This window comes from Camelus bactrianus, chromosome 3, assembly GCF_048773025.1.
Source record: "Camelus bactrianus isolate YW-2024 breed Bactrian camel chromosome 3, ASM4877302v1, whole genome shotgun sequence".
NCBI classification, from domain to species: domain Eukaryota; kingdom Metazoa; phylum Chordata; class Mammalia; order Artiodactyla; family Camelidae; genus Camelus; species Camelus bactrianus.
The window spans coordinates 52,728,866-52,754,489 of record NC_133541.1 but is presented as its reverse complement, the minus strand read 5'-3'; the positions used below and the strand labels follow the sequence as shown (position 1 = coordinate 52,754,489).

Genomic DNA, 25,624 nt, shown 5'->3' with positions numbered 1-25,624 from the left:
CACTCCTTCCCAAAGTTCCTTCCTTCTGCAACACCGTGAGAAGAATTCAACAGGAAGCCTTGCTCTTATTCAGAAAAGACAAGTTTTGTTTTGTTTTGTTTTTTAAAGACCTCAAAGGAGACGAGTTAAAACTCATATGTACATACGGCACTAATTTAGCTTATTCTTATCAGAAGCTTGGCTTCCCAATTTTTGTCTCAGTATTTACTAGCTGAGGACCCAATGAATTTCGAAGAGAATTCCTAGCTAAGGAAAGAGAGAATAAACATTTTTAGCATTTCTCTCTCCTGGGGAATCAAGTTAGTAACACACACTGAGAAAGACACGCAAGTATCTACGCAAACTAACCACAGGATTTTTACCTGTGGTTAAGAGGGAGGCATGGTTTCTTCACAGGCTAACTCTAGTCCTAGAAGTTGTGTGTCGGGGCGTGCGTGTCGGGTGCACGTGTAGTTTTGTGGTCGTCTTACCCCGGTCTCCCTCGGTGCGCAGGCGCTGCACGGAGAATGAGGTGCGACGAACCGGCCTCGACCATGGAAGAGAGCGGCGGGACGGACGGGGCCGCGGGCCGCCTGGGGGCACCGTACTCCGAGGCGTGGGGGTACTTCCACCTGGCGCCGGCGCGCCCGGGCCACGCGTCGGGCCCCCGGGCCACCTGCCGGCTGTGCGGGGAACAGGTGGGCCGCGGCCCGGGCTGGCACGCGGGCACCCCGGCGCTGTGGAAACACCTGAAGAGCGCGCACCGGCGGGAGCTGGAGGAGAGCGCCGCCCGCCGCTCGCCGCCCGCCGCCCCCGGCCCCGCCGCGGCCGCGGAGGGCGACTGGGCGCGCCTGCTGGAGCAGATGGGCGCGCTGGCCGTGCGCGGGAGCCTGCGGGAGCGCGAGCTGGCGCGGCGCGAGGCGGCCCTAGAGCAGGGCGAGCGCGCCCTGGAGCGGAGGCGGCGGGCGCTGCAGGAGGAGGAGCGCGCGGCGGCCCAGGCGCGCCGGGAACTGCAGGCCGAGAGGGAGGCGCTGCAGGCGCGGCTGCGGGAAGTGAGCCGGCGCGAGGGCGCCTTGGCCTTGGCGTCGGCTAGGCTTTGCGCTCCGCTCAAAGAGGAGCCTGAGGGGGACAGGGACGGCTACGTCATCACGAAGGTCCTCCTGTAGGTTTTGGCCACTCCATCCCCACTAGGCCAGCCTACTCCAAGTGTGGTCCGCGGACCCGCGAGCGGGATCTCAGGCTCATTGCCGCCCTGTCGAATGGAGATCACCAAATGCGGGGCTTTGAGAAGCACTCTGGAAGCCAGAGCAGAATCCAAAATCACTAACTCCTTGTGGTGCTCTGGGGTGCCTGGGAGTGCAGCTCCAGCGGTCTTCTTTGCTGGTGGCCTTCAGTGACATCCGTGCAGGGCGTGGTTTTCCTCTGACTGCCTTTGGAATGAGAGCTGCAACAGCCCCGTGAACCTAGATCACCCGGAGCCATGTCCACTTTGTACCTAGTGACTTTGAAAGGACAGTTTCCTTACACACCAAAGACCATCACACTGTGTGCCTTTACACCAGCCAGGGCAACCCAGGGCGGAGGGTGCACGGAAATGAGGATAAAGCATTTTTACCCAAAAAGAGTGTACTCATTACTTTAGTAAATCTTTGATGAGTAGTCTTTGCCTAGCATCAAGTTCTGAACAGTAGGCTGTTGAGGTTCCATGACTGGTCACTACCCTGTCATTTCTTGTGCCTTATAAAGGCAGTCCCGGAGAACACCTTTTTACTCCCCTCCCCAGCTTGCCTGGCAGTACCAAGTGCACCCTATCTTGCCTCCGCCATCTTTCCCGTTTCAGACCCAGTGGCAACTGTGGTAAATTTCCCTACTTATCTGCCTTACTCCTTCTGTCACCTTATTAGCAAGACATGACCTCATCCCTCCTTGTTAGGGAGAAGCTTCCTTCCCAGCATCTCCACAGTCCTTGTTCCCAGGCCAAAGGAGAAGGCATCCGTCCCATCGGAGGCCACTTCTCTCTCCTGTTTTCCTCTTCCACCTTTATTGGGCCTTTTCCTGTCTCCTCCTCTCCCTTTCTTCAGACTCTTCCTCTTAGCAATAGCCTAGTCTCCCTTGTACTGAAAAGAAAGACTTCCCCAGCCTGGATGCTCCCAACTGAATACCACCCAAACAAGGAGTGTGGAGCAGTCCTTGCTGCCTGTACTTCCTCCGCATCCCTTACTCCTTCACTCGTGGTCAGCTTTCCATGCTACACTGGACCCTTAAGAAGCCATTACAGTCTCCCAGCGCCTGCATATGATGATTTCTTTTCAGCCTTCACTTTGCTTATTCTCTCCCTTCTTGAAATTTCTCCTTTGGTAGATGGAACTTGCCTTTCGTCCAGAGAATTCCTTTTCCTGATGTAGATGGGTTCCCAAATAATTTTTCTTCAGGTCTCTTTTTTCCTTATTTTTCTGAGAATTTGAAAATTTTCAAGAATCCAGAAAAAGTTGGAGAGCTAATACAATGAATACCCACATATATCCTCCACTTAAGCAGCTGATAACATTTTGCCATATTTATTTTTCTTCCATCCACCCCAAACAGGCATGGCATTTCCTCTCTAAATATTTCAGCATGTTTATCCCAACAGCCTCTAACATAGAGTCCTTAATCAAAATTCCCTAATTGTCCCAAGAGTGTCTTTTTATCTTTTCTAAAAAACAGGAACCAGTAATGCATGAAACAGGATTCATACCTTACTTTTGATTGTAATGCGAGTTTCTCTTAGTCTAGAATAGCCCCCTTATTATTTTTTTCCATGACACTTTTGAGAGAGTCCCAGACATCTGTTATATAGACTGTCCTGTATTCTGGATTTATCTAATTGTTTCCTTTGGCCAATTTATGTACTCATTCTTGACTCATCTACCTGCAGAGCTACAATTACCTCTGTGCCAGCGACTCCTGATTACCTTCAGCCTGAGTGTTCTTCCCAGTCTGTCCATGTCCAATCCCCTGTAGCACGTCTCCCCCTCTACTTACGTATCCTGCCACTGCAGATGGGAGGGGTAAATCTATTCAATTCTGCAGCCCCAGCCCTCATCCAATAACTAAAAATTACTGGGCTCTTAAAATGTATCAGGTACATCTAAATGTATTATTTCACTTTATTTCCTTAGCAGTTCCTTGTGGGGTATTAATACTATTCCCATTTCACAGCTCAGGAAACCGAGAGAAGGGTTAGGTAGCTTGTACAAGATTACGGTTGTAAATAGTAGAGTTGGGATCCAAATCCAGTCTCGACCTCCAAATGCCATGCTCCTAGCTGCTGTACGGTCTCTCTTGTTACTCAGTCACCGAGCTGACACCTGTTTTCTTTCTAGCTCCAACTCCAGGTAATACCATCCATGACATTAATATGTACTGAGCATTCACCGTGCCAGAGCTGTGCTGAAAGATGCTTTACAAGAATAACTGCCTACCATGTGGCAAACCCTTAATTACTCTTATGCACATTTTGTAGAGGAAGAGACAGGCTCAGGGGAGCTAAGTAATGTCAAGGCAGGGTGGGACTTTAACACCAGTCTCGTTGAATCCTAGGCTACTGCGTCTATTTTTACAAATTATCACACCTGTCTTTTTCTGATGCCACCTGCCAAGCTCAGGCCCCATTTATCATTCACCTGGGATTCATCTTCCCATCCTTGTCTTCCCATACTGTCCCCCACCTGACACTCAACTTGGCCAAAGGAACAGTCCTAGGCCGACAATGATTATATTCCCTGCTCAAATGACCCACAATCACCCATCATCTACTGGCTTTGACCTTGTGGCCTCACATCCAAGTCTTCTTCACCTCCAGGCCAGTTTTATTTGTCCCTCCCCTACACATGCTGTATGCAAAATGGTCTCCTTGTCCTTCTGACGTGTCCTGATCTTGGCACCCTCGTGCCTCTGTTGCCTTTCCTCTACTTAAAAAGCCCCTTCAATCTCTGAATATGAAAAATCCCATCCATTTTCAAAGACCAAGCTTAAATTCAACTTGGCTGCATGAAGCTTTCCTGGATTCCTCACCATTCAGAGATGACTTTACTTCTCTGGACTCTCGTAGGATTTTGTAATGTCAAAACCCTTAAAAAGGCCATCTAGCATGTGACTCTGGGGTCTTACCTCCTGCCAAACACTGAGCCCTTGGGAGCAGGGATGGAGTTCACTCATCCTTCTACTCACACAATGCCTTGCCTGTAACAGTTGCTCAGTAACTATTTGAGGCATTGAACCCACTCAAAGTTTTAAAGATTTTTGAGTTTCCCCAAATTACTAATGTAATTATTCATTTATCTTTAATTATCTGAGTAGAATTCCTAAGAGAAAAAAACAGCCCGAAAATAGCAGTAATAATTTTTAAAAGCCATTTAGTCAATAAAGATTTAATAAGTTTCAGTTACTAGGCAGACTGGTTTGAATCCAATCACCTAGCATGTCATTATCAAGAATGCTTTTCTTAAAATTACTTTTTTCATTACACAAGTAACACACATGCAATGCCCCAATCTAGGAAGAACAGCCGAAAAATACAATCCCCCAAAGTTCTGCCGCCTTAGTAAGACTGCTATTAACATTTTAATGTATTTTATTCTTTTGTCCCTTGCAATATTTATATTACCCTATATAACACTACAAGGTATTTCTATTAAGTATTGGAATTTAACTTCTTCATGTGGATTTGTAAGTTGGGCTGTAAGACCTGAATCTGGACTTTTTGGAAGGAAACAAAAAACTACTGATGCTACCCTTCATTTTCACCAGTTGTTAGAACCATTAAAATAAGCAAAGATTTGATTTTTACAGTCTTAACCGCCCCCTCAAGAAAGATGGCTAACATAGCTTGTTCAGGGTATGGGGAAACCAATTAGCCTGACTGATGACTTAGCGCTGGTTGTGGAAGTTTCACACTTTTTACACTTTTGTATTGTAATTTTTTTTATATCAAACATAAACTACTCTTAAAATAAAAAATAAAGTTACTTACATTTTGCAAATGAAAAATCCTATCAGCATTCAACTTCCTTATTTAAAATAAACAAAACCTCCAACACAAAAACTGGTACAATCTGCAATTCCAGAAAAGCCTAGAAAGAAATGTCAGCCCTTGTCCTGTCCACCTCCATCATCTGACAGGAGAAAAATGAGCCTGAGTGCCTTGTTCGGTATGGGGAGATAGTAGCTATGATGGCTTACCTGGCTCCAGCCTCCTCATCAGATACTCTGCCTCTTTGGCCTTGAGGGCTTCTGCCCGCTCACCTGGCAAAGCACAAGGGCCATTAGGACCAACTGGCTTAGCTGGCAACCTGTCAGCTAAGCACTGGGATTTGAGAGCGCAGAGGTGGGCTCCAGGGCCTGCATCGGTCTCTCTTGCTATGGCACAGTCTGCTTATAATGAGAGTTGTCACTGCTAATGGGTGATGGTGACATGCCTTGCGTACACTGGCAGAGCTTCCCTGATGTATGAGACTAGGCTTGCTAATAGCCCCACCAGGATGCTGCTTTTGAGAGCAATGCACACAGTGGCAAGGTAGATGGCTGGCAATGGGATGCAGAATGCCCTGAACCCAGCTCCTGAACGCCTGCCATGATGTAAAGTGATCAGTTACTTTTTTGGGTTGAAACGTGGCAGGGAGGAGGGGAGGGGGCAAAATGGAATAATGACAACCAAGAGCTCGGGTCCTTTATGCACTTAAGTTGTCATCCTTAGAGGCTGGAGAAACGATGGGCTTGGCTTGCTGTGAGCTGACTTTCTTCTTTAAATAGCTGCCCATGTCCTTCACGTCTTGGAAGGGATTCATAAAAACTGGGCTTTTGTTTTGGTGCCATACACTCATTAGGGAATTCTTTCTAAAGATTGGATCTTCCTACCTTTCCACAACCTAAGTCTGCTCCTTTGTCTGGAAAAAGGATGAGGTGCTCATTAATGTCCTCTTCGGCTCTAACATGCTACGATCACATAAAATACAGTGAAACATCCATTATCGTTTGAGTTAATCCGTTGCTCTGTTCAGATTTTCTTGCTAACTGCAGGTTGAGATGTTGAAAGTCACATATGCATGCTTATTATTAAAAATAATAGTAGTCTACAGAGCTACAGTAATCAAAACAGCATGGTACTGGCATAAAAACAGACACATGGATCAACGGAACAGAACAGAGAGCCCAGAAATAAACCCACAGACCTACAGTCAATTAATCTTCAACAAAGGAGGCAGGAATATACAATGGAGAAAAGACAGTCTCTTCAGCAAGTGGTCTTAGGAAAACTGGATAGCAGCATGTAAATCAATGAAGCTAGAACACTCCTTTACTCCATACACAAAAAATAAACTCCAAATGGCTTAAAGACTTATAAAATATAAGACAAGACATGATAAATCTCATCGAAGAAAACATAGGCAAAACATTCTCTGTCATAAATCTTAGCCACGTTCTCCTAGGGCAGTCTACCCAGGCAATAGAAATAAGAGCAAAAATAAACAAATGAGACCTAATTAAACTTACAAGCTTTTGCACAGCAAAAGAAACCATAAGCAAAACAAAACGACAACCTGCGGAATGGGAAAAAATATTTGCCAATGATGCGACTGACAAAGGCTTAACTTCCAGAATATATAAATACCTCATACAACTTAATAAGAAAAAAACAAATACCCAATCAGAAGACCTAAACAAGCAATTCTCCAATGAAGACATACAAATGGCCAATAGGTACATGAAAAAATGCTCAATATCACTAATTATTGAGAAATGCAAATCAAAACTATAATGAGGTATCATCTCACACCAGTCAGAATGGCCATCATTCAAAAGTCTACAAGTGATAAATGCTGGAGAGGATGTGGAGAAAAGGGAACCCTTCTACACTCTGGTGGGAATGCAGCTGGTGCAGCCATTATGGAAAACAATATGGAGATTCCACAAAAAAATAAAAATAGACTTACCATATGATCCCACTTCTGGGTATTTATCTGGAGGGAATTCTAACTCGAAAAGAAATATGCCCCCCAATGTTTATAACAGTCCTATATACAATAGCCAAGACATGGATACAACCTAAATGTCCACCAACAGATGACTGGATAAAGAAGTTGTGGTATATTTATACAAAGGAATACTACTCAGCTATAAAAAAGAACAAAATAATGCCATTTGCAGCAATATGGATGGACCCGGAGATCATTATTCTAAGTGAAGTAAACCAGAAAGAGAAAGAAAAATACCATATGATATCACTTATATGTGGAGTCTAAAAAAAAAAAGACACTGAACTCATCTACAAAACTGAAACAGACTCGCAGACATAGTAAACAATCTTACAGTTACCGGGAAAAGGGAGAGGAAAAGGATAAATTTGGGAGTTTGAGATTTAGAAATGTTAACCACCATATATAAAAATAGATTTTTAAAAAGTTTCTTTTATATAGCACAGAGAACTATGTTCAATATCTTAAAATAACCTTTAATGAAAAAGAATATGAAAACAAATATATGTATGTATATGCATGACTGGGACATTGTTCTGTACACCGGAGATTGACACACTGTAACTGACTGTACTTCAATAAAAAAAATAAAATGCAATATGGAAAAAAAATAGTAGTCTATCACACATTTTCTTCCACAGAACTGAGGTACCAACTGTATACGATTCACTACCTAGAAGTGAAAATGTGTATGTGGTAATGAGCATGCTCTCCCATACCATACTTTTTGCCCTCACAACACCCTGCAGGCAGGACAGGTATAAGCTGTCCGTGTTTTACAAGGAGGCGCCACATTTCACCAAGGTGAAGTGGCCTGCTAAAGACCACATAGCTAGTAAGTGGCAGACTGGAGGCTCAAGCTCTATCCAGGATGCTGGTTAGACCTGGGACCAAACAGTTGCACATCCTTCCATGACTCTCTTCCAGTCCACCTCTTCACCAGTGCCAGGACCTCTGTATCCTGGCCTGAGTGCTTGCTGAAGTGCTTGGGTTAATGTTGGCTCTTTCCCATCCAAGAGTTCTGGTGCTGAGGTAAGCAATGCAACTTTCCCAGAGTAAATGAGGTTAGTCTTTATTAGTTTCCTACGGCTTCTGTAATAAATTGCCCCAAACTTAGTGGCTAAACACAACACAAATTTATTATCTTACAGTTCTGCAGGTCAGAAGTCTGAAGTTGTTCTCAAAGTGTTGGCAAAGCTGTGCTCCATTCTAGAGGTTCTAGGAGAGAATCCATTTTCTGCCTTTTCCAACTTCCAGAGGCTGCCCACATTCTGTGGCTGTGGCCCCTTCCATCTTCAAGGCCAGCAAAGACCAGTCTTTCTCACAATGCACCACTCTGCCACCCTCGTCCACATTTAAAGCACCTGCTCCTTATCTTAAATTCAGTTAGGCAGCAACCTAACTCTACCTGCAATCTTAATTCTCCCCTGCTGGGTAATGTACCGAGTTTTCGGGGATTAGGATGTAGATACTTTGGGGTGTGGGGGGGGATGGCAGACATTTTCTGCCTATCACAGCATTATATTGCCTCGTCCATGTCTGGGGGTTGTGAGAAAGGCATGTGCTTGATGGGGAGACCCTCTTCCTCAGAAATCAACACTTTACTGGGGGTCCAAATCTTTCCTCCTTGTATCTTGGTCTCTCTGCTCAATGCAGACAGTGCTCATAGACCTTCCTGAGAAAGATACCTGGAAGGTGAGGGTGCCTCTAGGGGGCAGTCAGAGGCCTCTGTAGTTCTGAGAACATTGGTAAATTTGTGGGCTGACTAGGATCGGAGTGACTAGGAAGGCTGGGTGGTGTATGTGAGGAGTTGGTTGAGCCTTTGAAGTCAGATGTGAATTAAAATATAAGCTTTCAAAAAAAGAGTCCTCAAATGTTATGATTAGTCCACAAGTTGAAATATAAAATCTAAGCTTTCCAACCACCTATGTTAGGTGTTACCTTGGCAATCACCTCAACCTCTCTGAAATCCAGTTTCTTCATCAATAAAATGGGGATAAGACATAACTTACAGAGTTGTTATACTAATTAAGATGTTATTTAGACAAATTCTAACATAGTTTAAACTCAGTAACTATGACTTCTTTCTTTTTCACCTACTTACCTGAACGGGAGCTCAAAACCAATCCAAAGGACTTCAGGAAGAGTAAGTTCTCTGGGATGATTCCTGAGAGCAGCTGCACAAAGTCATTTTCCTTCATAACAGAACTATTTTTCTATCAAAACATAAATTTCTTACCTGATTTGTCAAATAAGTTTATCTAGTCAAAACTCAGTATGACTTGTAACTACAAAGTAATCTGACCAATTTCACAAGTAAACATATCAAAACCTATCCGTCTAAAGCACTTTTTGCCTTCAAACTAGCCACCTTTGAAGACTATACAATCATTCCAAAAATGCTTCCATGCTTAAAACACTTCTGGAACTCCTCTTTTAGAGTAAGAGTATCTTTCAGAGTTTCTGGTACATTCTGTAAAACATCCTTAAGTTGGCAAATATTCATCTTTCCAGGAAAAGCTGATTTTTTTTTAAAAGAGCTGGCAGTTATTCAGAGCCCAGTCTGGTGAATATAACCAGATTAACATTTCTGGCTAATAGGGTGTAATTATAATAAAGCGATGTAATTGTGGGGGGGGGGGTTCATAAAGTGGCCTTGATAGTGTTGTATATTAAGGTTAAGTAAAGGTAGCATGGTCATAGGAGAGATTAAAGCCCATTTTAGTGGGTTTATGATGTGAATGAATTCAGATAGCACTGGGAGTCATTACATATTTAAACAGTATTAAATGTTTCTTTTTATGAAAATCTTAATTATGACATTCTCTGAAATCTGATTTCATAGTATTAAAATGAAGGCTTTAAGGAAAAGCATTAAATGCTAATGAAAGCTTTATTATTTCAGTATATATTCTCCTGGGCCTTTGGTCAAGGTAAGTAATGATCAGATGAATGAGCTGGCAACCTTCCTGGCCTCGGAAGTCTACTAGTAATTGGAAGCTAAGTAACACACTGTGACATGTTTAAATGTATTTAATAATATTCCACCAACTTCTCCCTCTCTTGCTTTCTGGGCAATGAAACACCACGGCATTTTAACACAGATGAGGAAAGCTAGCTTTTTGTTGGAAGAATTTCTGAAAGTTATCCTTACTCAGCAGACAGAAGACATTGTTTGCCGCCATCACATCAGCTTCCCTGAGTATGTCTGCTCCTCATCCTCCAGGGAAGTTTTGATTTAAATGTTCGCCATCCACTCCAATTCCAATGACCTGATAAATGTTGCTTTTGTCGGGGGGGGGGGGGAGGTGAGGGTGTGAAGGGGGGGTACTTCAGTGCTCTATTCTTCAGACTTAGAACCACAAAATTCCAACATCTGAGCAGGCAGAGTTAATGTAATCATCAGGTAATTAGAGGAGATGCATAATTTAATGAGGGGCTGCAGTCTCAGTAAGGTTCTACCACTGTGTACATATCAAACCCTTCAAAAACATGAGTAAAATATTTTGAAGGCAGAGTTTGTAAGATTCCCCAAAAAGGTCTGGTTTACAGGCAGATCTGAAAACATTAAAAACCACCACCACAACAAACTGCTCCTTCGCCCTCCACCCCAAGAACTTTGGATTTTGAAAAAACTTTGAAATGAACAGAAACTACTTTGGACTAATACTCTTTTTGGAACTATCAAGACCTTCATGTGACCACTTGGGCTTTGCATGCTACCAAATACTATCTAGAAATAAACGTAAGGTCCAAGGCTGCAGCAAGTCTTGCCCAACCTGGGTGCTGCTGTCTCCCAGTGCCCAGAGCAGCGCCGGGCCTCTAGAAAGTGCCTCAAGGCTATCTGCTGAAGGAATGCACGCTGCTCAAGGATTCTCACAGAGAAGCTTCTGTAATCTAGTTCTTCTTCGAGTTCCGCCTGTAGCTCCTCCGCTCCCACAGGGTACTGAGGGCCAGGGTGGCCTGCCAGATCTCCCTAGCACTTTCTCCAATGGCTGCATTTCCAAAGTCATGCAGATTCTTTGAGGATGATCGCAAAGGGTCCCCCATAATACCTTCCACCCTTTCTCACAGTCTACTGTCTACCAGTCTCCTGCTCATTCTCCAATATTTATTAAGAATTCCAGCTCCTTATGCAGTCTTGTCCACGTATCATCACCTCAGGGAATGAAGATGACCTAGCCACTTACTCACCTCATCCGTCATCCTCCCTGACTCCAATAACCACCATCTCCACTCCGGGACTCTCCTCCTACAACCGCACACTTGGTACTGATAGCACAACGTAATTAATACAAACAATCACTGATATTGGAGGGCTTCTTATGCACTGGACACTGCTCAGTGCCAAAAAGGCCTTCTCTCATTTAAACTTCCCAACAACTCCATGAAGACACTTAGATAGAGGTTTAAATAAATTTTTACATGTCATTTAGTTCAGGAGTGATTTCCACCCAGGTCAGTCAGACTCTTCAACCAATGCTCTTAACCATCCCACTGGGATGAAAAGAATCAAGATTTAAACCCCAAATCTGCCACTCTGGCACACAGAGTTTCTGACCTTGAACAAAACAAAAACCTAAGTCTCAGTTTTCCAATTCATAGAATACTGGCAGAAATAAAGAATATATATCAAGTGCTTCCTTAGAACAGTGCCTGACACACCACAAATGTGTGTTCTATCCATCCTCCTAGCAAACGCTTCATGAACACCTCCTAAGCATCCAGTCCTGTGGTAGGTACTGAAGATACAGCAGTGAATAAGACGATCAGGGTCCCTGCCTTCACAGGTCTATCCAACCCCTGCTGGGTACTCAGTAATAAAATACTTGATGGAACAAGCCCTCAAGGAGGTCTGCTAGCCTCTACTCTGCCTCTCTTCAATCAGCCACACGTAGTCAGTGGATTACAAAATCAACTTAGCGGTTGGAATCGGTGATTTAGAAAACAAAAACAAAATTGCATTACCCAAACTAATGGCTAAGTATTAGTATACAAAACCTGTTACACATGCACACACAGACACTCACCTACTGAGCTGTGATATACATTGTATTTCTTAACATAGATCATGGTCAAAATGGTTTGAAAGCCATTGTTTTATACTCTCCTGTAGCCTCAGTTCCTTCCATGTATCCTCTATCACATAAAACTCTATTCACATTCAAGCCGCTTGCAGATCCCCAGGACCACCTTGCTCCTCTATTTCTATGCCTGTAAGTGCACAGAGCTAGACACCAGGAATGCAGTTGTAAGAAAAACCAAAATTGTGCTTACATGGTATTTAAGAATCTAGACAGATAAATATTACACTAATCACACTACATAACTGCTATATAACTGTGATATATATATAAGTAGTCTAGATGAAACAAATATGGACTTTCAAGAACATGTACCAAAGGCCATTAGTGTAGGGAGAGAAGGGAGACTTCCCTGAAGAAGAATCAATCAGCAGAGATCTAAATAATGTCAGAGTTAAGTAGGGAAAAGGGTAGAGGAAGACCATTCCAGACAGAAGATAGGCAGGCCTCGGATGAGAGAGGACCTGGCACGTTTGAGGAACTGGAAAAAAGGCCAGCGTCCTGGAGCCCAGAGAATGAGTGGGAAGGTAAAACAGGACAGAACTGCAAAATCTGGCAGTGGCAAGACCAGGTGGGGTCTTATGGGCTAGGATTTTGTTTTCTGTCCTCACAGTAATGGGAAGCCATGGGAGGATTTAAACAGGAGATGACGAAATAGGATTTGTAAAGACACTACGTCTGCAGTGTGGAGGATGGGCCGGAGGAAGGAATGACTTCAGGGGGACCAGTTGGAATGCTAGCAGAACAATCTAGATGCGTAGTGATAGTAAATTAATTTAACAGATTGGAAATTAGGGTGAGGAGGAGATGGGGTGGTGGGAACGAAACAAGGACTGACTCCTAAGTTTGGGCTTGCACGCTGGACAGATGGTACTGCCAGCTGAGAGTGCACTGGAACAGACCAGGTTTGGAGAAGACTATGGGTTCAGTCTTGGATAAGCTGCATTTATGGTGACTTTGAGCTGGATATGTATCCAGCAAGCCATGGGAGTATAGTTGATAAATGAAATTGAGTATATGAGCATGAGGAAAAATACCTGGAGTTCAGCCCTGAAGGTCTCTCCACTTCCTGGCAGTGTATTCCTACTTATTATAAATGTGTAAGAATACACATAGTTAACTACACAATTTTACCTGCTTTAAAGTTCAAATATAGAAATAATAAACACTGTTCACTCCTTGAGTAATTAATATTAACAATTTTCTATGTACCTTTTTTTTAATGGGATTCTGCTATACATACTTTTCAACATTCTGTTTTTTAAAATCAGCAATGTAATAAGAATATTCTTCTCCATCAGGGTACAGACAGTTCTAGCTCACTCATCTGATAGCTAGAAAGCAGCACACAGGATGACTGCATCACATTTTAGCCAACCCCCAGCCCCCTGGGTTATCTGGCAGACAGCTAGCTGCCTGCCCATTCAATATCTACTGTCTCCTTTCAGCCCTGCTCACTGAACCCTGATTCCAACAGCAACATGTTCAGCCCCAGGTGATGGTTCATGATTGGGTTAAGCCAGCTGAGATCATCCTTTTCAACTTCCCTTGCAGCTATGGGCAGTCATGTTATCAGGTTCTGGCTAAGGCCCCTAAGGAGAAGTCTGTTGTGAGAGTTTCTCGATAAGCTTTTGCTTTCCTGATAAAAGAGAACTAACACAAATACGGCTCTCTTTCCCTTTTCTTTCTGTTCTGGACATGAATATGATGACTGGAGTTCCAAAAGTCACTTTGCAACTACAAGGCCATAAGCCAGCACTAAGAGTTGTAAAGCAGAAATGCAAAGACAAAGCCTTGGCCCTGATACACAGAGACACACACAAAGCACTGACTCATTTTAAAGAATCCAAGTATATTTCCACTTTAAAGCTTGAGAAAGTAAAATGAAATGTTTTAGATCAAAGATTCAAGGCAGAACTGTAAGTGATGCCCTACAAAAATAAGAAGCACACTTGGAACAACACAGTGGGGAAAGTACTTTCAACTGTTCCTGAGAATGTCTTTAGGTAAGGGGTCCAGAAACGCCTTTCTGGCTCCCTCCAAGCACATCCCTCTGTCCCACACCTCAACAAGCTGGCCTTTGTACACCATCTCTGACACCTCTTGCTTCCCCTTGTTAGATATTTATTTCTTTTGTCTGATATCTGAAAATGTGCCAAATTAAGAAATAATCTTTTACGTGAAAAGTTGGGAGGCGTTTGATTTGGGTGAGCTGTAAGTTTTTATAAGTCTACAACTAGAATAAGTGAAATATCAGACGTAAAAACTTTTGAAAGGCAAAAAAACCCCTCTTTTTGAGAAAAAGTGCTTCCTAACTATTTAATTCTAGAAAATGTTTTGTGTTATTTTACTGTAATGGTGATGGTTTCTTCTGTTCTTAATTTTGTCAGCTTCTCATGTTCTGGCAAAAAATAAGATTAGATTTCTCAAAATTCAGGAACTTACAGCTCAGCTTAAAATAAACACTTAAAAGCTATTAAATTAATAAATTTATACTGTGTGAATAAACTGTAATTTAAAATATTAGACACAAAACAATTTTATGTATAACTCAAGTTGTACACAATCCACATTTATGCTTCTAAACAAATAGAAGCTCACATTTGTACTACTTTTACAGTTTACAAAGTGCTTTTATATACATTTTCTTATTTTCTGTTCAAGACAAACATGTGAGATTAATATTCTTATTTCCTAGGTAGAAATAGAACCAGACATTATTCAGTGCTTTAATCAGTATACAGTATAGCCCTGAGACTTTAGATCTGCAAAGGGTTTTAATAATGCAAATATCACATGTATTTCAATTTTTATCACCATTTTCAAGTTTCCATTTTCTTAACAAAAGAAAACAATGAAAAAGTTTTCCACAATCCAATTTTAAAAATGGGAAATATATACACAGTTGTATACTAACCCAGTGCATGAGAGCTACCAGAAGCAAGTTTACTGAGAATCCTATATTGTTACCTATATACATGGCACCAGTATCAGAACCACATTTAGACGAGTAATTTTTCTACTTCAGAGAAAATACTGCAGGACACTCCTACTGCCTCCAAGCCTAACGTACATATATATGTGTTAAGGTATGCAGGTTGCCAGGAAGGATATAGAAAAATACTTAACCTAAATTTGGAGTTATAGGACCTCTGATTATCCCATCTTAGGCCTCTAGTGGACTTGACAATTGTTTGGGCATATGTCTCATCTTTAATAATACATATTTTTCTTTTCACACCCCACTTTGTTCATTAAGTACCCTGTACCATTTAGACTAGAAATTCCAACAAGTAGCCTTTCTTTCTGAATTATCTTCCCTACGGTGTAATTTTTTCCAGAATTTTCCTTTCCCATTTCTAAATCTTAAAGATATTTCTTTATAGCAGATGAAGGAGATATAGTTTATATTCACTGCAAGAAAAGGCTCAGTTCCAGCATTGATTTCCCAGCAAAAAGCTGAGAGAAGAGCTAAACAGAGAGGAAAAGAACAGTGATGACTGGCAGGGCAGTGACATCTACATTTGGACAGCCGCAGTGCAGGGCTCCAAAGATCCACAGTTGTCCCTCTGTTACTGCACTGCCAATCTCAGCAGGAAAATTCTGGCTGGTCATGAGTTCCAAGCAGACCAGTATCCTTAAATCATAGGTTCAATGAATCACTCTTCTTGATGTTGTAATGTTTTTATTGTAAAATTTTATTATAATTTATTTGTAATTTTGTATAATGTTTTATTGCATTTGAAAATATTTTCAATAAGTATCTTTGAGTTTGAGGCCTAGGCTAGGTAATCCTTTTGCACTAGAAATCAGATTTCTCCAGCACAACTCCATTGCCAGCAATGGGATTTATCAAAACTACAAATGCCAGCACATTGAATATTTTAATACTGTACTCAATTGTTCATATCTAAATATTTCAGCTATGGAACAAACCAAAGGCGAATGCTTAATATATAGTACAAATCAATAGATTCTTCATAGAAGAAAACAATGAAAGACTAATTTTCTACAACATGTCACCTGTCCATTAGTTCTTCAATAATATTACCTAGGTTATTTCAAATATAGTAAAATTTACACACCACTACCCATGTTTTCTCAACATTTTCTATCTAAGTTCTCAAGGGCATAAACAAGAATGCACATAGGCAGAATCATTTTTATATCTTTTGATGTTTCTTTTGTTGTACATCTTAAAGTAACGAATATTAAGGAGACAAGGACAAATGTTCATTTAAGTCATGTCAGTGGTTACATGAATTTTGCTTATATGGCTAGTTGCTCATATAGGTCTTGCAAATGACAAAATAACAAAGTTTGATAAGCTCATCCATGCCCTGTGAACTTGAGTCCACTCACAGCATAACTGGATTCAGTCCCTATTTATTAGTTTTTAAAAATGTTTTTCAAAAGCTGCAAACCACACTTCATTACACAAGTCTGAATCATGAAAGGGTAAATTGTGACAGCTCCCTCATGCCACTGACTCTTGGTAGGAAAATTTCTGCAAAAAAACAAGAGTTTCTAAACTCTGTAAAAACACTTACTTGTTTCTATGACTGACCTTCACTCTACAGTCCCTTTGACCCAAGGCACGGTCCCTGGTGCATCTTTTTGAGATTTTGTTTCTGGGAAGTTTTCAGCAAATCTCTCTCGTGCTTTCTCCCAGTTCTTTTTGCTTTTGTTTTGGAGAAGGTGAACATCTTCAATTGAGGATGGTTTGCCTGTCCCCAGGCCTGCGTGTGACCGCCGAAGTTGAAGCTGGATCTATTACCAAAAGTTGAGCAGAGGACTTACTGTAGCATCTAAACACATTGAAATCTTCTGTATCCAAGTTGTACTTTAACTATAATTCTGTGATTTAGAAAAGACTGATGCATGAGAAAAAACTGCCAAATGCATCAAACACATACAGGAATACACACATGGCTGTACATGGGGCTTACATTCATTTTTCTACATTGTCTTTCTTGTCAGTAAATACAGCTGACTCTATGGAAATTAGAGTTCTCCTTAAACAGCAATCACCAAATTTCACTGAAATGCTGCAGAATCAGTCTGTCATCCACTCTAACCAGAAGTGAAGGCAAAGGATGTATGTATTTAAACCTACTGAATTAGCCTCACCTAAGTTAGTGAACAGGTAGGTTAAACATTAAGTGTCATAAAGAGAGACTTTGATTGTTTATTTTCATAAAAGGAGGGGAAGACTTCTCATTATTTTGAGAACTATTATGAGCTACTTGTTACTGAGTGTCTAATGTAGGTCAGGCACCATCCTAGGGTCTTTATTTCCAGACATCCCTGAAAAAGTTCTCATTATCTCCATTTTTACATATGAAAACTGAAGCCCAAAAGTGCCCTAAGTCACACATCTAGTGCTAGTGCACATATTCTAACCTAACTACAAAACCCATGTTCTTCCCATTGTACCTCAATGAAATGAGAAAATTTACGTTAAATTCACATTGATGCATCCATTATTTCTTTAGGTATCAAGTAATTATCAAGAAAGTTCTTTAGTCTTATTACTTTGTAAGGTTTCTGTGAAAGAGAATCTGAACCTCTGATGTACCACGGGACGGCAGAATTAAAGCGCTGTGTGCTTTCCAGACATTATTCACTACTGCTTGTTACGTGTGATGAATCTTGAACCTAAAACAGATTCTCCAGCTAGTGCAGAATCTGCCTGTTTGTAAAGTAACACTGTGATAGTAGTCCCTGCATGTTTAGTACCAGGCATAGTAAAGAAGTCATTAAAAATAACTAAGAGACACAGATGAACCTCTAACTAAAACATTTACTATCTTAGTTTGTTGAAAGAAAAAACTCTACGAGGGTTCCTAAAAACATTAAAAAGAAAACAATGCATAAACATATATATATATATACACACACATATATATATTTCGTAACTGTGATTGCCACAAAGACAATAATCGCATCCTTTTGCTTGCAACAATACTCCTAGCACTTAAGGCAATGGCATATAGTGATTACACAGTAAATGTATGTGTTGTAAGAATAAAGAATGAAAGAAAACATAAGTCTTACCGGAGTTTTCATTCCTCCACCATCCTTCCCTAGGCCCTCTCCCTTTTTCCAACCCATCTTCTCCAACATCTTCCGACCTTTGTTGCTATCGGTAATTTCACTTTAAAGAAAATGAAGCTGACAGTTGATTTCTAAAAAAGCTATTTAAGTCACAATTATAATTAATTAGTGAATTAAAAATAATTTGTACAACTACTTAAGAAAACTACTTGACATTACCTAATAAAGTTGAAGATACACAAATTCTAGCCCTACATATACTGCTTAAGAGAAAAGCACATACATGGTGCACCAAAAAGACATGGACAGGAATGTTTATGCAGCAAATCTAATTTTAACCACAAATTAGAATCAATCCAGATGTCCATCAGTGGTAAAGTGGATAAACTGTGGCATATTCATACAAAAGAGTATTACACAGCAATGAAAACAAAACAGACCTAATAAAGTAATGCTAGACAAAAAGAATATCGACACAAAATAAATAGTAAATTACTCTACTTATTTAAAATTCAAAAATGAGTGAAATTAATCTGATGCTGTTGGAAGGAGGAGAGAGGAATAGTGATTAGGAAGAGACACTGGAAGGGTAGGTTTCTGGGGTCACTGATAATTTTCTATTTCTTGATCAAGACGTGTATTCTGCAATGTGTTAATCTTATGTCATTGATACTGATACTTTTATTTGTGGATGTAACATCAATAAAATAGTTAAAACAAAATGAAACTAAGACCTTATTAACTATTTGCATTTTGTTTTATGATTTTATGGTCTGCTAATTTAAGGGTATTTTATGTTCTATCACATTGTCTTTTCAGTTCTACAGAATACATTTACAGAATACATTAAATCAGCTCTTCAATAACAATAAACCAAGCAATGTCAGACCAATGTGTTTCATTTTTATTTCTGCCTTCTAATTTAACTATAATGTAATCTTCATATTCTCCAGCAATTATTTAAAAAACACTAGTCATGTTGCTTAGTGTACCTAATTTTTAATACTATATTTCATCAAATCTGACTCCATAAATTGTAAGATGCACTGTCATTTTGTATATCAATGTTATTTTGCTAAAAGAAAAAAACTGAATCAAAGAAAAACAAGTAAGAAAAATAGTATTTCAGGGTCAAGAACAAAAGTTGTTGACTATTAAAATAATGATTAAAAATTATCAGTCCACACCAATGTCCTACTAGCCCAGCCTTCTAAATATCTAGTATATAAAAGTATGCTCACTCAATTGGATGACTAGAATGTTAGCCATGCACATATATGTGTCTAAGTTTGTATGTGTTAAATATGTACATATACATACTCACATATGTGATCAGTAATCTTCCAGGGAATATAAGAATTCTAATAATAGAGAAAAATGTAAATAGATGTAGAGTTTCCATCTTGTTCTGAACCATTCCTTTCAAGGCCATCTATCAGATTATACAGCCCTATAAATCAGATTAACCTATGAAAGTGATTATGGTACAAAGAATGTTTCAAGCAATTAAAATTTAATACTTACGAATGAATAGATGCAGGAGCATCATCTCTTTGGAAAGTTCCTTCACTTCCAATCTGCTCCCTACGTTTTCCAGCTCTATCTTTGTATTTTGGATTCTTCAATGCCTTTTCATCTTCATAGTCTGTATTCTTTATAAACACGAAATATTTGAGAAAACAAAACTGATAAATTAAAATATAATGTCCATATATTTGCCTTGCTTAGCAAATATGGTTCAATGTTGTCTCTATTAAGCAAGCTATTATATAAATTAAGACATTATGTAATTGAATATTTTTATTCTGTCCTCTTTAAAATGTTTATTTCAAGTTGTCATTTCAAGTTGTGTTACAACATAAATTGTATACAGAAGATAATATAGAGCATATACAAATTGTAATAATTATCATAAGATAATTTAGTGAAAATACAGTATATTTTGAATTAATACTGTGTACTCATATTCTCATATGAATGAACTACCAGTATTCAAAGAAATATGCAGAATCCCTGGGGTTGGGAAAAAAATCTATTTCTCCTTTTCTCTAAGGAACTCTAAGTTCCAAAAGACTAAAATAGTTTGATACTGTTCATTGGAAGAGAAAAATGTTTAGTCTTTAAAAAATGGATAAAAAGCAAATACTGACCATAACAGCTTTTTGCTCCAATATAGCTTCATTTATATGATTAGTCACCCGACAAGTATTTTCTGAGTAGAGTATGTTAAGCCCTATGCCAGGTGACAGAATGCAAAGAAGTTTATAATCCTGAAGCGCAGACACACACAGTCTTAGGCAAGTGCAGCATGACCGGCTCAACAACACAGCTATGCACAGATAGGGACAGTGGCGCCAAAGGGGTAGGCAATTCAGCTTGGAGCTTCTTCAAAGGTGGCTTTTCTTTCCCTTTGTTATTTATTACTTGCTGATCTTTACACAAAAAGTACATTTATCCACAAAGAGGCTAGGGACTGCTAGAGCAATGCAAGGAAAGTACCACAGAAGTTTTTACTTAATTTTGCTTTTAAATAGAGAAGAAAAGTATAGAACCACCAACCTTAATGGGTGCTTGCCCAGAAAATGATATAGAAACTGAGTTAAAATTTTTGAGAAAGCATTTTGGCAGCATCTTTTCCAACATGTTCATAAAGTGTAAAAAGCAGTGGACAAATACACTTAAGACCTAGCTTCTACTTCTAGCTTTGTCATTTAGTAGCTGGGGGACCCTTAGCTTTAGTTTCTCCAAAGTAAACTGGCAATATCAATTACTTTCCTGGTCTGCTTATGGGATTAAACGGTAACTTTTTTAACTCCCTCATTGAGGTATAAATTAACATACAATAAATTACCCATTAAGTGTACAATTAGATACTTTTCAGATTTGTGTACACTATAAACCATCACAATTAACATCATAACACATTCATTTCCCACAAAAGTAACCTCATCCTTCTTTGTAATCCATCCCTCCAGACCTATGCCCAGTGCATCCTTCCTCTCCTGTATCCAGGCAACCACTTATCTTTCTACCAGGATACATTAGTTTGCTTTCCTAGAATTTCACAGAAATGGAAGTATACAACATGTACAGTTGATTCTTGAACAACATGGGTCTGAACGTCGTGGGTCCACTTACACGCAGGTTTTTTTCCAACAGTAAATATTACATTACTATACAATCTGCATTTGGTTAAATCTGCAGATAGAGAATCCTGGATATAGAGGAACTGTGGATATGGAAGGCTGAGTACAAGTTATATGCAGATTTTCAGCCGAGGGGAGGGTCCATGCCCCTAATCCCAGTGTTGTTAAATGGTCCAACTGTACTCTTTTTGTCTGGCTCTTTCACTCAGCGTAATTATTTTGATATTTGTCCATATTGTAGCCTGTATCAACAGCTTATGCTTTTTTATTGCTGAAGAGTGTCTGACCATGTAGAGATAACAGAGTTTGTTTATCAATTCATGATGGACACGTGAGTTTTTTCCAGTTTTTGACTATTAGAAAAAAAGCTGCTGTGAGCATTTGTTTACTAGTCTCTGTATGAACATATGCTTTCATTTCTCTTGGGTAAACACCCCGAAGTAGAATGGTGAATCCTAAAAGTGTAATTTTACTTTTAGAGAAACTACTAAACTGTTTTCCAAAGCAAACACACAATTTTATATTCTCATAAGCAGTTATGAGGGTTCCAGTTCCTCCACATGCCCAACACTTCGTATGGCCAGTCTTTTTAACTGGTTTTAATTTGCATGTCCCTAATGATTAATGACACTGAATATCTTTTCATGTATGTATCTGCCATCTGTGCATCTGCTTTGGTGAAGTGTCTATTCAAATCTTTTGCTCATTTTTTAAACTGTTTTCCCTTATTGAATTTTTAAAGTTCTTTACATATTTTAGGTATAAGATGCATGATTTTTATCAGATAGATAAATTACAAATATTTTTCCCAGTCTGTGGCTTATCTTTTTATTCTCTTAATAGTGTCTTTGGAAGAACAGAAATTTTTGAGGAAGTGCAATTTTTTTTTAAGGATTGTGCGTTTGGTGTTTTGGTGTTAGATATCCAAAAAATCTTTGCCCAACTTTTTTTTTTTTAAAGGTATACTTCTAGGAGTTTTTTAGTCTTAAGTTTTAGATTTATATGTATAATCCATATTGAGCTCATTTTTATGTTATGAGGTATGGATCAAAGTTGTTGCTGTTGTTGGTTTTTGCATATGACTACCCAATTGTTCCAGCATTGTTTGTTGAAACAAGACCATCCTTTCTCCACTGAACTGCTTTCACATCCTTGTTGAAAATCACACATATACACACAAAAACACACACGAGTACACATTTACTTACATATCTATCTGTCTATGTAGGTCTATTTCTGGACTCATTATTCTGTTCCATCAACATACTTTTTTTTCTTTATGCAAATACTATATTGTCTTTATTACTGTAGTTTATAATAAGTCTTGAAATCAGGAAGTATAAATTCTCCAACTATGTTCTTCAATGGTATCATTTTAATGTAAGTGTTTTGAAAACCAGAACTGGCTATTCAAATGTAGGGTATCATCACCACTCTTCTACTCCAACATCAACAGTTGCTGAGGTAAACAGTAAACAACTAATAGGAATTACATAAATCTCAAAATCATTCTAAATAGCTCTTTTTATATATAAAATGGACTATACTTATCTAAAGGCAGTTTTTCACAAAAACAGATGCACAGTTTAACACATGCAACAATATTTAACATCCTTACCTGCAAACCATATTTTACTCGTATTTTCTTTAATTCTTTTCTCCTTTCCAACTCTTTCTCCTCCTTACTTAGTGTTGGACCAGCTAAAAGGAAAAAGTGAGTTTCGTTTAAAGAAAAAAAACTAAACTAAATCTGTTATAATACTGTTTATTTAATAACGAAAAACTAGTAGTATTAGTATCCCATCTGCAGATTAACCAGAAGTCCAAATAAACTAATACAAATGGATCTTGGATTGTGATATATCCTTTCAGCATTTTAGTAATTAAATCGACTAGGAAAGTAAACCAAAATCCACAGATTATAGAAATGATACAGTTTAGATACTGAAAGAAACACTGAACATCTTAATTTTTCAATAATTATTGTAATAGAATCCCAAATGCATAAATATTGTGAATTTCCAAAAGAACATAAGCTTATGCAAAGGAACAACCACAGAACCCAAAATTTGTATTATTGTATAATGTGCCATACTCATTTTCATAATCCAGCATCAGAAAACAAAAAATTCACAATGAACATGTATAGCTGAGAAAAAAATGATGTGAAAAAATTACTTCTTAGTAGTTCAAAGTATCTCAGTTTTCAAAGCCTCAGATGAGTAGGTTTAAAGCAAGACAGAAATCTTTGACAATGTTATTTATTATAGAAAATGATATATACACAGATGATATATCAACAGCCTAAGTAGGAAAGCAAACACATCAACCAATAACTTTTAATACCTTGGCTTATTATTTTTTCTACGTTGCTATTTTATAACAGAGTCTAACTGTGGGTAACTTTTTCATATCAGTAAATAGATGTTAAAGGAAAACCAATCTTAATTTAATTATGCCACAATTACTCCTCTGAAGGACACCTAGCTACCACTGCAGTGCTGCTTCAAAAGCCTATAAACTGGATTAGCAAAAGGTGAGCTAAAGATGATCATTCCTGAAAAGAAAGTAACCTAATGCTGTAATAGCACAGTTGAATTATTACATCAAAAAATCAACTACAATCATAATCTACTAGCCTGGGTCTCAAATTTCAAATACATGTCATTTCTTAGGCTCATTTCATAATATTAACTAAAGTATAAATGTATCACAGCAGAGTATTCAATCAATTAGATATGAAGCTGGTAGCTAACTGATACTTCTTTAGAACACTTCAGTGAATTAAGGAGAAAAGTTACCATGCCCACATGTTAACAGTAAGTTTCACATACCAAAAGGTTCATCTTTCTTATCAAGACGAAGGTGAGCTCTAACCTGCCCTGGTTCACAGCCATCACAGGTATCACTGCCAGGGTGAATGTGAAAGGACAACACAGTCTCTCCAATTTTCACTTCATCTCCATGCTCGAGTACATATGGGTCACATTTAGTTTTAGGCTAAAGGGGAAAAAATTACAAAACAGAAATCCAAGAGTTAAATATGACTATTTTATTTTATATCTACTGTTAAGTAATGTCTGATTGTAACAAAAAAACATTTGAGACAGTTCTCAATAAGAGACATATACACACACACTCACATTTCCACAACTTAAGGATGATGCATAATGTTCTACCAGTGGAGAAGACACCTGAACTGAGTAACTTTTAATTTTTATATTATCACAATCTACTTATCTCCCTATCTCCATGCCCAATCCCATCAGAGAAATACCCAATCCAAACTTCAAACAACCTGTTACCAAAATAAGTACTCATCATAGTCAAAAAGATAAAGTGTTAAGAGAATAAGTGCATCATATTTCCCTTTCCCCCTCTTCTTTTCTCTGGTTAATTCAGGGTTTTTAAAATTCTTACAGAGTAAGAATAAGACTTCCCTCCTTCCATTCCATACATTATCTTATTACGTGCTAAGCACTTTGCCACATGTTGGAGATAGAAGTTACCTGAACAAAGTTCCTGTCTTCAAGGAGTTTCCCGTTTAACATTTCCATTAAAAGTTTTAAAAAAGCCACACACACAAAAACGGCCCCTAACATTGCAATAAGAACTTTTACTCTGAATCACTTTAAAATGCATTTATCTCTAAAAATAAGGGGTAGATATGTAATTAGAAGTCAAAACTCAACAGTCTAGTACTCACTTAATGTATACTTTTTTTAGCCCTTTCTAGAATTCTCTTCCACATAACACATTTGGGCTTGAACACCAATCTGAACTAAACAATATGTATAATAACTATGGCCCTCAGGGATAAAAAGTTTCAGTTCAGTTTTTTAAAATAATGTGCAAGTATTTAATTACTATACACTCACCTGAAGAATCTGTTTTCCATTAACAATTGTACCATTTTGACTGCCTTGATCCACAAGGACATAACTTTGTAAGTCATGGTCAAAATAAATTTCTGCATGAAACTTAAAAAAAGAAACCAGGTAATTATAAAGTATTATATATTTTTTTAAACCACAGATTAAGAATTTCTCTATGATAGGATGCAATAGATTTTAATCTCCGATAATTCAACTTTTACTATTTTTAACACACTTGTTTCTGAATACAAAAGTATTACAATGCTTTTGGTAGAAATGTGAGGGCTATAGGAGAAAAGGTTACCTATAATTCCACCTATAATTATCATTAATAATTTAGTGTGTGCCCTACCTTTTCTACTTGTATAATATAGTTGAAATTATACAATACATACAATCTGAAATAATTTTTTCACCTAAGTATTTCTCCATGTCATTAAAAATTCTTCTTAATACAAAAGGTGATC

At 38.8% G+C, this 25,624-nt stretch overlaps 3 protein-coding genes across 5 annotated transcripts in view; 1 reads left to right on the top strand and 2 right to left on the bottom strand.

Annotated features, from left to right (window-relative positions):
• PDE8B (phosphodiesterase 8B) overlaps nt 1–603 on the bottom strand; it is a 294,732-nt gene extending 294,129 nt beyond the window's left edge. For both annotated transcript variants that reach the window (XM_010949268.3, XM_010949269.3), the window contains exon 1: nt 471–603. The gene's annotated coding sequence lies outside the window, so the exon portion shown is untranslated. The remainder of the gene's footprint in view (nt 1–470) is intronic.
• Nucleotides 507–5,010, top strand: ZBED3 (zinc finger BED-type containing 3). Its single transcript, XM_074360083.1, has one exon. It carries the CDS (start codon nt 507–509, stop codon nt 1,143–1,145), a length of 639 nt encoding a protein of 212 aa, XP_074216184.1. The 3' UTR covers nt 1,146–5,010.
• Nucleotides 5,011–14,600: 9,590 nt separating this feature from the next.
• Nucleotides 14,601–25,624, bottom strand: part of AGGF1 (angiogenic factor with G-patch and FHA domains 1) — a 29,701-nt gene continuing 18,677 nt past the window's right edge. For both annotated transcript variants that reach the window (XM_074360082.1, XM_010949270.3), the window contains 6 exons: nt 25,161–25,262; nt 24,117–24,282; nt 22,901–22,983; nt 19,661–19,788; nt 18,137–18,236; nt 14,601–16,849 (listed from right to left, as the gene is read on the bottom strand). In XM_074360082.1, coding sequence (XP_074216183.1) covers nt 16,649–16,849; nt 18,137–18,236; nt 19,661–19,788; nt 22,901–22,983; nt 24,117–24,282; nt 25,161–25,262 — 780 coding nt within the window. In that variant the 3' untranslated portion in view covers nt 14,601–16,648. The remainder of the gene's footprint in view (nt 16,850–18,136; nt 18,237–19,660; nt 19,789–22,900; nt 22,984–24,116; nt 24,283–25,160; nt 25,263–25,624) is intronic.